This window comes from Rattus rattus, chromosome 3 (genome assembly GCF_011064425.1).
Source record: "Rattus rattus isolate New Zealand chromosome 3, Rrattus_CSIRO_v1, whole genome shotgun sequence".
NCBI classification, from domain to species: Eukaryota; Metazoa; Chordata; class Mammalia; order Rodentia; family Muridae; genus Rattus; species Rattus rattus.
Window position 1 is genome coordinate 65,555,428 of NC_046156.1, and position 16,617 is coordinate 65,572,044.

The 16,617-nt window shown below is 55.5% G+C and overlaps 1 protein-coding gene across 8 annotated transcripts; it reads left to right on the forward strand.

Moving 5' to 3' along the window:
* Positions 1-2,421: 2,421 nt before the first annotated feature.
* On the forward strand, positions 2,422-15,238 carry Bcan (brevican). 8 transcript variants are annotated; one of them, XM_032898119.1, is made up of 14 exons: positions 2,422-2,653; positions 4,781-4,889; positions 5,251-5,622; positions 5,901-6,075; positions 6,316-6,443; positions 6,901-7,194; positions 8,394-8,615; positions 9,063-9,650; positions 11,949-12,056; positions 12,435-12,593; positions 13,382-13,464; positions 13,920-14,064; positions 14,293-14,483; positions 14,783-15,238. In XM_032898119.1, exons 2-14 carry the CDS (start codon positions 4,799-4,801, stop codon positions 14,876-14,878), a joined length of 2,652 nt encoding a protein of 883 aa, XP_032754010.1. In that variant the 5' UTR covers positions 2,422-2,653; positions 4,781-4,798; the 3' UTR covers positions 14,879-15,238. The 8 variants fall into 8 exon arrangements, 6 of the variants coding, with proteins under 6 accessions (XP_032754010.1, XP_032754011.1, XP_032754005.1 ...); XM_032898114.1 differs by having other exon boundaries at positions 2,535-2,653; positions 14,293-14,504; XM_032898116.1 differs by having other exon boundaries at positions 2,601-2,705; positions 14,293-14,504.
* The last annotated feature ends 1,379 nt before the right edge of the window (positions 15,239-16,617 follow it).

Genomic DNA, 16,617 nt, shown 5'->3' on the forward strand with positions numbered 1-16,617 from the left:
GGCCATTTCAGATGGGCACACAGCAACAGCCAGCACTGAAGAGGGATGTTTGGAAGACAGGAGCTTTGGGAGCAGCGTGGTTTCTCACCTCAGGCCACAGTGTTAGCCTGTATGGGAGCTATTGGCCTGTGGAAGCAGCAGGAGATTGCTGGTTCTTCAAGAGAGCCTGGAAAAGTCTCCAGGACAGGCTGGGAGACAGCCAGCTGCACCATGTGGGGACAAGGAAGGCGAGTCACTGTCTGGCCTTCTCCAAGCTCGTCTTTCTTCCTTGCTCTCTTTCTGAGCCCTCGGGGCAGCAGTCCAGGGCAGGCTGCTTCTGATTCAACCGCCTGACCCTTGTGATACCACAGTTTACCATTTGGCATCCAGAAGACCTATGAGGCTATGAGAACCATCATGCCCTGTTGCTAGGACACGGGTTTGTGCAGGAAAGCCGTCTTTCCCGACTCTGTTGGCTTCCAGTGCCAGGATCTCTGTCTGAGATCTAAAGGCTTGCTAGGAGCAGGCCTGGGTCCAGCAGCACCTCAGATGGAGAATTGAAATGAGCAGAGTCCTTTGGCTATGAGTCAAGATGCCAGACTCCATAATCGGAGAAAAAGTACCTATCAGCCATGGTTAGAGTTGTGTGGGTAGAACTCAGTGTAAATGCCCCCTGGCTAACAACAACAACAACAAGAGAGAGAGAGAGAGAGAGAGAGAGAGAGAGAGAGAGAGAGAGAGAGAAAGAGGTCGTTGTAAAGGGCTCTCTCTCAAAGGCTCAAACCCCACGGGTTGCCGAGCCCCTAGTCAGAACGCTCAGGTAGACCCTCATAAGTGTGTGGATGATGCAGAATAGGGTTCCATAGGAGTAGCGGGGCCCTGCTGGCTGGGTGGGTGGGGTTATATACCAGAAGCAGAAGAGTGCGGGTGGATCAGAGGCCGGGGCATCCCTGACAGATGGTTACCTGCTGGCTCCCCTGTCTCCAGAATCCCCCTCAGGATCCCCCAGGATGGGCACACTGGTAACTCTGAGCAAGGGTGAGGGGTGTCTCTTTCCTGTCTTCCTCATCACTGTCAGGTTTTTCCCAGGCAAAGATTTGTGTTATATCTGAGACACCAACTGGGACGATTACAGCAGTCCCTTAGTTTCTTTCCTAGCTCCATCTGGTGGCCCTGAGGCCCTGTGGAGCCCATGTGTTGGTGAGCCATACAGGTGCAACCCAGATCCTGCACCCAGAACCTCAAAGTCCTTCCTAGCTGGTGACTCCCCCAGTCTTAGGACCCCAAACAGGGCCTGGTACACGGATGACTTCTGGTTCAAACTTAAGGATTGAATAAATGAAGGCCTCCTGCCCAGCTTCTTCAGGAGCCCCACTCTGTCTGCTTCCTGCTGGCACCACTGCCTGGCAGTTGTCTCCCGGGGTGACTCTGCCCCGGGTTCCAAGGCCCTTCTGTCCTGTCCTTACAGTGGGCGGCATCAGCTGGAACCCTCTCTTTAAACTTGTAAGGCTTTGGAGAGGAGTTTGTTTTTTTCCAGAGGTTCTGAAGGCGTTTTTTGGAACTCCATCCACAGCATGGGGGTGGGGCATGGTTAGGACCCTTAACCCCTGAGTTGGGGGTTAAGGTGTCTGCAAGCAGGCTGCATTTGGGGATCTAGAAATGATAAGGTCAAAGCCCCCACACCAGCCTTGCTGTCGTCCAGAGGACTGAGGACAGGGATCTGGCTGAGTGGCCTACAGTTGGTGCCAAGGCTTTGCCTGGAGTCCCAAGAGAGAGAGGAGGAGAGGAGGAAAGTGGGGAGCCTGGGAAAGCAGGGAGAAGCAACGGGTGAAGTGGAGGCGGGCAACTGGCCGTCCTCGAGGCCCGTCCCTCAGGCGCCTGGCTGTACACTGGGCAGCCCAGCCAGGGTTAGCAAGCTCTCGCCTGCAACCTGTGATGCCTGCTCCATCGCTCACTGTGCCACTGGCTCCGCGCGCCTAGACTCTCTTGACTTGTGTTGCCTAACCCGTGGCTCTGAGGTTCAACCTCCACCTGGTCAATGAGGGCAAAGTCAGCTTCTCCGCTGTGGAGGGAGAGGGAGCACCAGGGGAGCACAGTCCGATCAAAGCTTCCTCCAGAGGGGTGGCTGTGGTCACGTGCATCTTCTCTGGCCTAAGAAAAGGGCTTCCCTGTTTCACCCAGCAGTGCCCTCTTTCCCGGAGCAAAGCTCCTACCGTCCCTCCATCCTCTGTGCGGCTAAGTTTGAGCCGATCCTCCTCCCTTTAACCAATGAGAAGTCCCTCCGGTGCTCTAACTCTCCATCCTGCGTCGCCACAGCGCCTTCCATCGCTCCCTCCCCGCCCATTCTGCCCTCCCCTCTGCAAGTCCTGGGCTCCCATCCGCGGAAGGAACCTTGTCCTACTTCGCTTGTCCTCGCTCTGGCCACTGTCGCCCGGAACCCGCGCAGAGAAGGGAGCGGGTCCCGTGACCGCGCAGAGCCCCCCACGGGGGCGGCAAAGGCCGGGGACGGCGGGGAAGGCGGGGCGCGTGGGAAGAAAGGGGGTTTTGTGCGGCTCCCGGCGAGCTGGCGCCCCCGTCTGCGTCCCGCGCGCCCGGCCCTGCTCGCGCCCGCGCATTGCGCCGCAGTCTCGGCTGCGGCTGCGGGACGCGCGGTGTGTGGAGGGGACCTCACAAGGTGAGTGCGGAGGCCTGGCCCTGTCTGTCGCTTACTTGCTGTGTGACCTTGGGTAAGTTTCTTGACCTCTCTGAGCCTGAGGATCCGGGCGTGGGCGAGGGCCGACCGCAAGCCAGGATGCTGTGGGCGACGGGGACAGTCACCCAGTGTAGATTTCTGGGGTCCCATAGGCACTCGGGGGCGCGGTTGGCAGCGGCGCCTCTCGGCATGGGCACCCTGAGCCACAAGGTGCCGCCGCGCAGCCTTTAGAAGCCAGGGGTCATCTGGGCTGAGGAGAGGTTGAAGATGCCCAGGCTGGAGACAGGGGGCTGCCGAGCTCGGGTCCTTGTGGTGGGTGGCCTTCCTCCCGGAAGTGTCAGAGCGGCCGATCTCTGAACAGGAGCCACTCTTGGCCCACTCGTGTTGGAAATTCATGTCTCAGGGCAGTCGGGTCCTCTGATCTCAAGCTTCCATCCTCGTCTTGTGCTGCCTCAACACCGGTAAAAGAGGTGACTACAGGGCCGGGCGTCGTGTGAGTAGCTCCTGCTCCCAGCCTCCCCTCCTCAGAAAGCCCCAGCACCTGACTGCTCCCTTCATACTTCGCAGCGATAACCCGAGTTATTGCTCACACGACCTGCAGCACAGCACAGGCCAGAGCAGGGCTTAGCAGGGAAGTCTGTCCTGGGAGGATCTGGGAGGACCGCTTAGGCTTAGGCAAGAAGAGAATATGAAGGCAGATGGAGTGGGAGACGTAGCCAGTGAGAATAAGTGTAATCGGTAGGAAATCTTGCCTGACATCGTAACTGACCCTGGATGCATCCTCAGCACTGTAGACCTGGACCCCCATATACGTCCAAGTCTGGCCTGGCTCTTAAAGAGTGTGTTCATTTCCTTCCTGAGGGCATCCTGATTTGGCTCAGAGGTCGCCCTAACCCTCTCTGGGCATCCACCTCACTTTCCCTATGTAAGAGCAATGGGCTCCTCAGAAAGAGAAACTGTTTCCAGAGCTGATGGCCAGGGGGGTTGGGGGGTGGCCTCTCCCTGTACCCTTCTCCAGTACACTCCAAGTTGTAGGCTTTCACAAAAGATGGGTGGGGGAAGGAGCAACTGGATGGAGGCCAGACTGGCAGGGACAGGGTCTTTGTCCCGGCTGGCTTCTGAGCCAGGGGATCCGGTGGGAAAGCCTGTGCCAGGCAGAGGGGAATGGCTGGGAGCAAAGCGGGAGGGAGGGAAGGGGCAGAGGATGTTGAGCGCCAAGGGAAGCTTCCTTACAAGTCAGTCCTGGTGGAGAGGAAGCAGAAGGAGAAGCTGCAGTTTCAGCGGGATTCAGTCTAGGAGGCCCTCCTGGAAGAGGACGTGTCAGGCAAGGAAGACTGGAGCTTTACTGTGGGGGAAAGAAACCCCTAGTTGGCACCTGAGCGTGGGGCCGAGGGGGTGAAGTGGGACCACAGTTGTGCTCCCCACACCATGCATCTGTGGGTTTGGGTCTCCAACCCCCAGTAGCTGCCTGGACCTGCTCAAGTCCCTCATAGAAAATGATGTCTTTGCATCTCACCTACGCATGTCTTTCATACACAGGAACCGGTCTCTAGGTGATTTGTAATTCCTAAGAGTATGCATGCTGTTTAGGGAACAGTGACAAAAGCCTCTGTATGTGTTCAGTACAAACTCTTTTTTCTGCATGTTTGACGGGTGGCTGGTTTGGATGTATAGATTTTGAATACAAGTGTACAGAGAGCAGATTACACAGTACCACCCGTCCCCGTGTTACACATATTCGCTGACATCTGTTGTGTGTCTGGTGCTGGCATATGCCCGGGGCAGTTTTTGTTGTAGATTATAGATAGTTAGGTAAGTAGCTAATAGATAATGGTAACTATATGTAGATGACAGCTAGATAGGTAGACAGACATGACTCAAGCATACGGCCCCATCAAAATTCATAAGGTGATAATAATGGTGCTTTTTTTTTCTCCAATTAAGAAGACACAGACTCAGAGATGGTAAGGTCACACAGTGAGTTGATTGGGGACACCTCTTGGTGCTGTCCGCTGAGATAGGAATAGATAGAGAGTTAGGGGTGAATCTGGTATGTGCTGGATGGAAGTCCACCCCACAGTCTAACAACTTTCATCTTTCCTCTTCAAGTTCTTCCAAGTTTGCAGCATGATCCCATTGCTTCTGTCCCTGCTGGCAGCTCTGGTCCTGACCCAAGCCCCTGCAGCCCTCGCTGATGACCTGAAAGAAGACAGCTCAGGTGAGTAACCCTCCGGAGGGCCATTGCTTCTGCTACATCTCTCCCAGGGCAGAGGGCAGCCCCAGTCACCTGCTTCCAGCCTAGGCACACGGACGGAGACAGATAGGGAAGCCCTGTGAGCAAGGGATGGAACCGATTGCAAAATAGGGATGAATTGGGGACCCTAGCAGGGTTGCAAAGGGACACAAGATAGGATCTTAAGGGTGAAGGATCAAATTCAGGACCCTGGGCAGGGCTCAGCACCCTGAGCCCGGCGTTGCACCCCAGGCGTGTTGGTCCTGGGGGGCGGGGCTTGAAGCCACGCGCACAGGCGCACTGCGTCCTGCGTCGGGCTGCAGCCAGCATTGACCCCTGTCTACAGAGGATCGAGCCTTTCGGGTGCGCATCGGTGCGGCGCAGCTGCGGGGTGTGCTGGGCGGTGCCCTGGCCATCCCATGCCACGTCCACCACCTGAGGCCGCCGCCCAGCCGCCGGGCCGCGCCGGGCTTTCCCCGAGTCAAATGGACCTTCCTGTCCGGGGACCGGGAGGTGGAGGTGCTGGTGGCGCGCGGGCTACGCGTCAAGGTAAACGAAGCCTATCGGTTCCGCGTGGCGCTGCCTGCGTACCCCGCATCGCTCACAGATGTGTCTTTAGTATTGAGCGAACTGCGGCCCAATGATTCCGGGGTCTATCGCTGCGAGGTCCAGCACGGTATCGACGACAGCAGTGATGCTGTGGAAGTCAAGGTCAAAGGTGAGAGGACAAAGTAGAGATCCCTAAAGAGAGGGAGGAAAGGACTCCAGAAACCCCCCCACTCGTCCCCCACGGAGCTGAGTGTGAGGCTTCTTAGCAAACCCTGCAGTGGGAGGCACAGGCTGAACAGGGGTCGGGGATGGGAGTTGTGAGGAGATAGCTCCACAAGCTGTAGAGTGAACACGGTTTTGCCTTTTGTGAACAGGAAGTGACAGAGAGGGGAGGAGAGGTCAGTGTGCAGCTGACCACCAAGTTCAGGAGTTCTCTCTGCTCCTCAGGGGTCGTCTTCCTCTACCGAGAGGGCTCTGCCCGCTATGCTTTCTCCTTCGCTGGAGCCCAGGAAGCCTGTGCTCGCATCGGAGCCCGAATTGCCACCCCTGAGCAGCTGTATGCTGCCTACCTCGGCGGCTATGAACAGTGTGATGCTGGCTGGCTGTCCGACCAAACCGTGAGGTGGGCTGGGGGGTGGACCAGGAACTCCTGGTCACATCAGGGTGCTTGCTGCCTCCACCCTCCACTGAGGTTCCTCGGGACTTCCTGCCTCTGGAAAGAAAATTGGCCTATGGCCCTGTCTGGGGCTTACTTTCCTGCATCCTGACAAATGCCCCTTCCCCACTTGTCACACAGCAGTAGGGTTGATATGGGACAGCCTTCTGGAGGAAGATACCAGTCATTAGCCTCTTCTTCTGTTAGGTACCCCATCCAGAACCCACGAGAAGCCTGTTATGGAGACATGGATGGCTACCCTGGAGTGCGGAATTACGGAGTGGTGGGTCCTGATGATCTCTACGATGTCTACTGTTATGCCGAAGACCTAAATGGTGATTGGGAGCCCTTGGGGCCTCCACTAGACCTCATGTGTCTAAGGGGACAGGCAGATTAGGCAGGCACTTGATGTACTCCTCCAAACACTGTCCCAGAGGCATGCCTTTGAGCAAACCTAGCTAATAGCAGCCAATGTGGGTAGGGGTGGGGGTGGGGCTGGGACTAGGGCTGGGGGTGGGGCTGGAGCTGGAGTGAGGCTGGGGGGTGGGGGGGGGGGTGGGGTTGGGGCTGGGACTAGGGCTGGGGCAGTGAGTTTCAGCAGTCCTACAGAGTAAGGAATTGGGGCCAGGCTCCTTTAAGCACTAATTTTCATCCTGGGTTTCAGGCAGACTTTGGTACTATCAGATGGGCAAGGTGACCCCATGCTAGGAGTGAGCTTGCCTAGGGACCTGTGAGAGTCTAGGGTGGAAGGACTGCCAACTGCCTGATGACCCAGCTCCTCTTTTCACTTAGGAGAACTGTTCCTAGGCGCCCCTCCCAGCAAGCTGACATGGGAGGAGGCTCGGGACTACTGTCTGGAACGCGGTGCTCAGATAGCTAGCACGGGCCAGCTATACGCAGCATGGAATGGCGGCTTGGACAGATGTAGCCCTGGCTGGCTGGCTGATGGCAGTGTGCGGTACCCCATCATCACACCCAGCCAACGCTGTGGGGGAGGCCTGCCAGGAGTCAAGACCCTCTTCCTCTTTCCCAACCAGACTGGCTTCCCGAGCAAGCAGAACCGCTTCAATGTCTACTGCTTCCGAGGTGAGCGCCAGGCACAGTGCCAGGCCGAGAATTCTAGCCTTGCTGTCACCAATCTTCTTGGTCATTTGACCACAGGGGTGTGGTGACAGTTTGTCATCTAGGGTCTGCATGCCTCCTCTACAGTCTCTGCATAACTTCACCTGCTGCTCCCTCAGTAGTCTGTACGAGCTTCTGCTGGTTTTAAAGCTGCCTCAATCCTTGTGTCTGCCAGCATATTGGACAACAGAGGTGGCTGACGTTCTTTCACTTCCATGAACGAACTGTTCTGTTCTTCAGTGAGCAAAATGCATGTGGGAGTGGAACACCCCTTAGAATGTTCCAGATCCTACAGCTTACCGGTGTCAGGACTTTCAACACTGAGGATTGAGGAGGGGACAGAGGGTAGTACTGGGAAGTCAGCTGAGTGCAGATTCTGAGCCAAGCACTTTGTCCTGATAGAAGCAGTAAGAGGCACTAGTGTGGAGGGGCAGAGGGAAGATGGAGGACAGATGTAGGCTTGCTGGTCTGTGGTGACCTGGAGCAAGTCCTGTCTGTCCTGACTAGAGATAGCCCTCTGGGCATCTCTTAGCCCAGTTCTACTTTGGAGTCATTGGCTCTCTGCTCTGTGTTCCCTCCCCAGAGGATGAGGTAATTTACCTTGAGCCACGGAGCACCGCACCCAAAAGATGGTCCCTTCCCTTTCCTGTTGCTGAGCTCCAAGCTCCTCAGACAGTGACCATTGAGTACAGTTCCTGGGTGTGGAGTCTGTACCCTTCTCCATGCAAACCTAGCCTGCCCGGTACAGAGCCTGCTCCATCCACCCCCTCCGTATTCACACAGAGCAGCTCACTCAGCCTTTCCGAACCCCTCTGAAGGAAAGCGAGCCTCCACTTTGTCTTACTACTTCCCAAGTGTTCTTTCTACTGTGTATTGTGTTTCTTGCCTATGTCTATTTTCTTCAGGATGGGTTTTCCCTAGCATTCTCTATACCATACCCAGAGAATGCTTGGCCTAAAACTAACAGACACTCCATTAGTACTTGAGAGATGACTGGTAAAGTTCCAGGGGGCCCTCGAACTCCCTGTGATCTAGAGCTATGGAAGGATGAAGCATTTTCCAGAACCTGTGGAGCTCTAGCCTAGAGCCTCAGACGCAGGGCATACCCTGGGAGGATTCAGGTGCATATTTAGCTTGCCACTGGCCTTTTCCTCTTGCCATAGACTCTGCCCATCCCTCTGCCTTCTCTGAGACCTCCAGCCCAGCCTCTGATGGACTAGAGGCCATTGTCACAGTGACAGAGAAGCTGGAGGAACTGCAGTTGCCTCAGGAAGCTGTGGAGAGTGAGTCTCGTGGGGCGATCTACTCCATCCCCATCACAGAAGATGGGGGAGGAGGAAGCTCTACCCCAGAAGACCCAGCAGAGGCCCCCAGGACTCCTCTAGGTAACTGTAAGCCTTTTTACCTTGGGTTCTCACTATGAGAGAAGTTGGGGGTAGGAGGGTAAGCCCTAGTGGATACTGGGATCATGACTGGCATAATTCTGCCTTAGGTATCTCTCCTATCACTCTCCAAAATTTAGTATTCAAGTAAATTCCGTCCCCCATTCTCTGCAGCTAGAGAAACTTGGTTTAGAGGGTGCTCTCTGGAAAGGAATTATATTCCTTACCTACCCCAGACAGATTGGAAAATGTTGGCAGTCTAGGAGAGGGAGATGCAACAGCCTCTTCTGCCTGAGTAAAAGGCAGAGTCCCGCAGGTCAGAATTCTTCCCGACAGGCAACGCGCCAAAAGCACCACTTCTTCCCCTCCCCTCAGGCCCCACCCTTCCCCACCTTCCCTTGCTTGATCTGGGACGCTGTCCCTGGTGCTGAACTGTCTTGCTATGGTCAGAATCAGAAACCCAATCCGTTGCACCACCTACCGGGTCCTCAGAAGAGGAAGGCGAAGCCCTGGAGGAAGAAGAAAGATTCAAAGACACAGAGACTCCGAAGGCAGAGAAGGAGCAGGAGAACCTGTGGGTGTGGCCCACGGAGCTCAGCAGCCCTCTCCCTACTGGCTTGGAAACAGAGCACTCACTCTCCCAGGTGTCCCCACCAGCCCAGGCAGTTCTACAGTTGGGTGCATCACCTTCTCCCAGGCCTCCAAGGGTCCATGGACCGCCTGCAGAGACTTTGCAACCCCCAAGGGAGGGAAGCCTCACATCCACTCCAGATGGGGCAAGAGAAGTAGGGGGGGAAACTGGGAGCCCTGAGCTCTCTGGGGTTCCTCGAGAAAGCGAGGAGGCAGGGAGCTCCAGCTTGGAGGATGGCCCTTCCCTCCTTCCGGCGACATGGGCCCCTGTGGGTACCAGGGAGCTGGAGACCCCCTCAGAAGAGAAGTCTGGAAGAACTGTTCTGACAGGCACATCAGTGCAGGCCCAGCCAGTGCTGCCCACCGACAGTGCCAGCCGCGGTGGAGTGGCTGTGGCCCCCTCATCAGGTAATTCTGCCGAAGGCTCGATGCCCGCCTTTCTCCTTTTCCTCCTCCTCCAGCTCTGGGCCACCTGACCACGCTGGTTGGTCAGCCTTTAATCCACCTTCTCCCCGGACCCTCTGGGCCTTTGCCCTCATTCCCTCTCCTGTCTCTCCCTGTGGATCTTTCTTCCATTCTGTCCCTTGCACCCCAGTTCTCTGATCCTCTGCTCCCCGGCCCCACCACTGACCCCCACCACTGACCCTTGGGCCCTCTGCTGTAGCTCACATGTCACTAGCCACACAGGATGTCCTCAAGTCTCTTCCTGGTGCCCTCACCAGCCTTCTCGACCCTTGAAGGCAGGCCTGTCATCTGCTGTCCCCTCCCTTGTGCCTTTTGTTCCATCCCTTTAATCACCTCCCACGGATTCCAGGGACGCCTGAGAGACCATCCCTGCCCCTCACCTCTGGGGACCAGAATAGTCACCCCCAAAGAGCCTTAAGCCACTACTTCTGTGAAGTATTTTTTGACTGTTTCATGGAAAACAAGCCTTGGAAATAAATCTGTATTAAACTGCTTTGTACCCAGCTGTTGACACCCCGTCCATCTCCAGCTGTCTTTTCTGCTCATTGCTGTGTCTGAATCAGGGATCTCTCTCCCTGTCCCCTCTCCATCCTCTGTGTCTCCCCATGCGTCTCTTTGCCACTCTTCGGCCAACATACTTGCTGTCTCAGGACAGCAGCTTCTTACTGTTCCCTCTGTCTGTCCTTGGGCCATCTACACATCCCTTCATACTGCTGGGATCCCAGACTTGACTGCACATATCACCCAAGGGAGTCCTCTGTCACCTACAGAAGAAACCCACACTGCCAGGGTGTGATGTGTAGCTTACCCAGGTAGTTCCTGCATGGAGCTGGTTCTCTGGCTTCCCAAGACTTCAGCATATCGTCTTCCTCAGTGTCCCCAACAAGAGACAGTGCTATTACCCCGTGCCCAGTGCTCCCCTCCTGCACTAACCCTGCACTAATGACCCCACCCCAGGAGAAACAGGTTAATGCTCTTCAACTCAAAGGACCTGGCCCATTCGGAGCTGGGTAGGGTGGGGTCAAAAAAAGGAATTAGTTTCCAGAAGGAACCGTCTGTCCCAGAAGCCTAAGGTTCCCATCGGAAGCTCTCAGGGAAGGCTGAGGCCCTCCCAGGTACATCTCTCCTCCATGGCTCAAGTAGAATACCAACCCCATGTCACAAAAAGCCCACCCATTCCTGCTGTTACTACCTTTCTGCCCACTGGCTTTGGAGTGGGTGTAGGTGGGAAGGGGGAGCCCCTTAGAAGTCACTGCAGTGTCAGCTCACCTGTAGAGGGAGCCAGAGGTCCCTTGACCTACTGTCAGGAGGTGGGAAAGAAATACTTTCTGGCTCTGTGGGGTAGAAAAAGAGGAGGCGAACCAAAGGGGGGGGGTGGTCTTCACACCGCACTGCCCAGCCAAGGTGGTCGCTGTAGCCCACAGCCAGGTTGGGACTTAGGACCTAAAGAGCAAGGACTGAACTTAAGAGCCTGTCTCCCAGGGTTAGGGGGCTGCCCAGGAAGGAAAGGAGACTGGAGAAGCAGAAAGTGTGAGGACTCCAAGGAGCTCAAGACTTTCACCCTCATCACCTGAGACCAAACTTCACCTTACTTGGAAAACTGCTAGCAGAGAGATGCTCGAAATGTTAGATGCTAGCAGAGGGATGCTCCAAAGGCTGCTTGGTCAATTTACCAAATATAGCTGGGTCATCCTAGCAAATTAAATCAGCCCAGCTCCTCCTTCCTCCCCCCCTGCTGCTACCACCAGCATGAGGGCCTTGTTCTCAGCTGCTGCTGGGAGTAGTTCTGAGGGCCCCTGGTCTGCTCTGTTGGTTAAAGGAGCCACTTTCTCTGGTCATCTGGACCAGAATGGAGTAGATGCTGACGGCTTCTCCAGCACCTAGGCAGGGCCCAGAGAGAAGGTTGGAGAAGGGAGGCGGGTGACCCAGCCGGAGACTGGCAGGAATCCAGGTCTCCAAATCGACAGCCCTGTACTTCTCCCCTTTCTTGGCCTCTTCCAGTCAGCTGCTCAGGGCTCACACTGGTGGGAACTTGAACCAGTCAGGACCTGGGAGGTGAGAGTGAGGAAAGGCACTCAGAACTGGGGCTTTGGGGTGGAGGGTGGGCTGGAGTAACAGCAGAACTGTCACCTCCCTGGTCTGGAAGATGCCTGGGCTGGGGGACCCGGGACCCTCCCCTGGAGAGCTGAGTCTGCACAGCTCGCCCTCATGCTCCACCACCTCACTTTTCTCCTCTGTTAGGTGACTGTATCCCCAGCCCCTGCCACAATGGTGGGACATGCTTGGAGGAGAAGGAGGGTTTCCGCTGCCTCTGTTTGCCAGGCTATGGGGGGGACCTGTGCGATGTTGGTGAGTTTGTTGAAGGGCGCGGGGGCAGGTCATAAGCCTGGATCCTACCCCAATATACTAGTTCCTGAGGTGGGGGGAGGTCACTGGTTTGGGCCTTGCCATGAATTGCCACTTCAGGCAAGTTACATAGCTGGTCTGAACCTTACTGTCACCGTCCTGTCTACGGAATAGGAAGGAGGGTAGCGTCTTCTCCAGCATAGAGGACTGCCCAGGTCAGGGTTGGAGAGTCAGCTGACCTAGCCACTGGTCAAGAGCCCTCCAGGCTCAGGGCTCCTGGCTGCACTTGAGTGGTTCTGAGTCCTCCCCTCCTGCTGCTAGCCTGCCAGCTAAAGAATCTAAGACCTGGCAGCCTAAGCCACTTCCTCCCCTCTGCTCCAGGCCTCCACTTCTGCAGCCCGGGCTGGGAGGCCTTCCAGGGTGCTTGCTACAAGCACTTTTCCACACGAAGGAGTTGGGAGGAGGCAGAAAGCCAGTGCCGAGCGCTAGGGGCTCATCTGACCAGCATCTGCACCCCTGAGGAGCAGGACTTTGTCAACGGTGGGTGGAGCCTGGCTTCCTGCGCATGCTCCAGACCAAACCCACTCCTCACCCACGCCTTCCTCACCCATGCCTCTTCACTCCTTCCTTTCTCCCGCCCCTTTTCCCTTCCCTTACTTCTTTTACCTCTCACTCACCTGTAGACCTGCTGTGGGGTGATTGGGCTACATTTACGGGGCTGCCTAGACCGCTGGGATCCCTGCTTTCGAAGATGCAGCTGTATCACTAACTCTGTGGTTTTGCTCCTCTTCTTTCCCTTCCAAAATGCTATTCTCCACCGGCGTGCCCTTGCACCCATGCGTGTGAAGGTTACTTAAAAAAAAAAAAAAATAGGGAGACAAGCTAGAGAGATACCTCTGCAGTTAAGAGCACTGGCTGCTGTTTTGAAGGGCCCCGGGTTCTATTCACAGCACCCACATGACAGCTCACAACCATCTATAACTCCCATTCCGGAGTTGCCCTCTGATGCCTTCTGGCCTCTGAGCACGCAGACATGTATGTATGTGAAATTCCCATACGCATAAAAGCTTTCAAAAGAAAAGAATCTAGGGAGAGCCTTTATGATAGTGAATCCGATTGTCTTCCCTGCTGGGAGAAAAAGAGAGAAAAGGTGGGTGAATGCGATCCATCCCTGGCTGCTTTCCTAGCAGAGGAGCCTGGTTCTGAGCCAGCAGCCACAAGCCAGCAAGATTTGGGGAGTAGGTTTTGGGATGGACTCCCCAAAAGGTCATCACTGGCTCAGAAATACAGGGCTTCCTGCTCACTGCACCTCTGGCTTTTCTTTGCAGATCGATACAGGGAGTACCAGTGGATTGGGCTCAATGACAGGACCATCGAGGGTGACTTCCTGTGGTCAGATGGTGCCCCTCTGGTGAGGACTGTCACTGCACTGTAGGCTAGATCACTTCTTTTTTTTTTTTTTTTTTTGGTTCTTTTTTTCGGAGCTGGGGACCGAACCCAGGGCCTTGCGCTTCCTAGGTAAGCGCTCTACCACTGAGCTAAATCCCCAGCCCCGGCTAGATCACTTCTTGGAAGCCTTTCTGACCTCAATAACAGTCACTCTCTCTTCCTTCCTTCCTGGTCACTTTGTTCCCTTCTTCCCCCTGGACACTTTTTTTCTGTGTGCCTCTCTTCTCTGGCTCTTGTCTCCTTCCTGGAGAGCCCCTGTCCTCTTATTTCCCCTCCCTGCCTGTCCCAGTCACCAGACCCTGGCCCTTGCATATCATGGGATACCCCCAAGTCCTCCCCTCCAGTCCTCTGAGGGCATTTTTCCTGGTACTTCTGGGGTTTAAGCTTCTCACCACCTCCTCCACTCCCCCTTCCCAGCTCTATGAAAACTGGAACCCTGGGCAGCCTGACAGCTACTTCCTGTCTGGGGAGAACTGTGTGGTCATGGTGTGGCATGACCAGGGACAGTGGAGTGATGTACCCTGCAACTACCACCTATCCTACACCTGCAAGATGGGGCTTGGTGAGGGCTGCCAAGGGAAAGGGTGGCTGGGACTGCCACGTGTAAGAGGAGAGCAAAGCTACCCAGAAGAGCCTGTCAGGGTGTATCCCAGACCGTGGGAGGGGTTGACACCTTACACTGCCCCCCCCCTTTTGTCGACTGTGGCTACTCCTTTCCTCCCCATCAAGTTTCTGGGAACTATCACCCACAAATCCAGGCTCCCAGCTTATAAATGTGTACTCCTTGCAGTGTCCTGTGGACCTCCACCACAGCTGCCCCTGGCTCAAATATTTGGTCGCCCTCGGCTGCGCTACGCGGTGGACACTGTGCTTCGATATCGGTGCCGAGACGGGCTGGCCCAGCGCAACCTGCCGTTGATCCGCTGCCAGGAGAATGGGCTTTGGGAGGCCCCTCAGATCTCTTGCGTGCCCCGAAGGCCTGTAAGTGACAAGAGGAAACAGGTAGGGGCCACCAGCTACTTGGAAGCCCTGGGCTCAAGACCCATTACGCCAGTCATTCACTGAGCTTGGAGCCTCTCTTTGAGGCTAATAGAAGGAAATGGGCTGGAGCTCTGGCGACCTCTTGAGTACAGATGGCTAAGAACATGCAACCGCACTTGAGCTCCTAAAGGCAGGGCAAGTATTTTGAAAAGATTAGGCGTTAAGTAGCAAGGACCCAGGTTTCAGAGGAAACTGAGGAGGAGTGTCTTGCAGAGGATGAATATGTTTGTCTTCCATAGGCCCGTGCTCTCCGCTCAATGACCGCCCCAGAAGGACCACGGGGACAGCTCCCGAGGCAGAGGAAAGCACTGTTGACACCTCCCTCCAGTCTCTAGGGAGCAGCCTGGAAGACTACTGCCCCCACCAGGGCCCTCTCACTTCAACTGCCTGTGCTCTTCCCTATGATAGGGGGTGACAAGAGAGGGGTGGGACTGGAATTCAGAGGACAAGCGCCCGAAGGGGTTTCTGGGAAACACTTGGGTGACTCCGCCCAACCTAGACCCCGCCCCCTCATACAAGAGCCTCAGGTTTTACCCGGTAAGTCCCTAAGTGCCTCAACTGCCTTCTGCTGTCAGCTGCCTCCTTGTTCCTCGATTTCTTTAGGGGACACTGTGCTACTCGTTCTTAATTTTCAAAGGGTTTTTAGGATGGAGTGCCAGCAAAACCAGGTGGAAATAAAGTTGTTTGAACCCAAAGTTTGATGCTTCTGTGTACATGTGGACATTCAAACAGTGTTGGGCAGACCCTCCAAAGGTAAGTGCCGCTGCGATTATTACCTTGTAAAAGGTCAGAGAAGTCACCAAGAACTTGAAGAATAGAGCATGCCTAGCGCAAAAGGGTTGCCCAGCCGATTGAGGATTCATCACTGCCTGCATCAGGTCACTAACCAAATGAAGAGTCGGGTCCTGTGGGTGCGGGGGGTAAGGAGTGATAGTGGCATCATTTTGAGCTTCCGAGAGTGCCTCCGTTCCTGCAGTGCCGAAGGGAACTGAGACAGCGACAGAGAAGCAGTGCGGGTGGGGGATATTGAAAAAAACAAAAACAAAACAGAACCAAGCTAAGGAATCCTCGGCCTCACCAAGGGGCTCAAGCTATGACCAGTAGAGGGCGCCGCGGATACAGTTATGTGGCTCTAGAGGGCGAGGTGGATCCGGATCAGAGAAGGGCCACGAGGCCACCAGGGGGCGCGGTTTCTCTGACTTGCGGGGCAGAACCGGTAGGCGTGCGGGGCAGAAAGTTGTGCGTGGGGGTGGGGGGTCGCGGGGAGGGGGAATGCAGGACTTCCGGCTGGCCAGACTGGGCTGGTCCCGGCTGAGTCAGCTGGAGGCTGAAGTGATGAGGTCACTGCAAGCTAGGAAGTGGATGACCAGTGCCTGAACCAACCAGAGCTCCATGAACTCCTCAGTGCAACCTTACATTGGCCAGAGTCCCATCCTGATGGAGCGCAAGTCATGGCTGCAGATCCTCATACCTGGCTCACTCAGCATTGAGGGCCACGGAGACGCACGCCTTATGCCATTAACCCAACTGGCTATTCTTGGTCCTTTTCTAAAAGCCAGCTGATAAGGACTAAAAACAAACGGCAAAGGATGCAGACTCAGAACACTGAGTCCCAGAGGCTTGGGAAGGTAGTGCTGAGGACCTGAGACTCTCCTGGCCCTTCTTTCTCAGACCTCACCACCCTCACCATCGCCTTCTGTCCTCCAGCCCCTAAGCTCATCTGCCTGACCATTCAGCCAACCCAGAATGGCCAGAAAGTACAAACTGATTCTTAAAGATCTACAGGGAAGAGGAAGCCAGAGCCAGAGTGGACCCTGCTTTACCCTGTATCAGCCTGTAGTTCTGTAGTTGCCCATTCTGGGGTTTGTCCAGGCATTTAGCTTTTTTTTTTTTTTTTTTTTTTTTCCGGAGCTGGGGACTGAACCCAGGGCCTTGCGCTCGCTAGGCAAGCGCCCTACCCCTGAGCTAAATCCCCAACCCCCAGTCATTTAGCTTTAACTGTAATTGGATGAAGACCCAAGATGGAGCCTGAAAAGGAGCAGGTTAGGGAAGAGCTAGTGTCTGTCCTTTGGGT

What these genes read in the sequence shown, in the direction of transcription:
- Bcan (XM_032898114.1), top strand. Translation starts at nt 4,799, where the DNA reads ATGATCCCATTGCTTCTGTCCCTGCTGGCAGCTCTGGTCCTGACCCAA. An exon ending in GGGGGACCTGTGCGATGTTG is followed by an intron (nt 12,057 to 12,434) that starts GTGAGTTTGTTG and finishes CCTCTGCTCCAG; the next exon opens with GCCTCCACTTCTGCAGCCCG. An exon ending in GGTCAGATGGTGCCCCTCTG is followed by an intron (nt 13,465 to 13,919) that starts GTGAGGACTGTC and finishes CCCCCTTCCCAG; the next exon opens with CTCTATGAAAACTGGAACCC.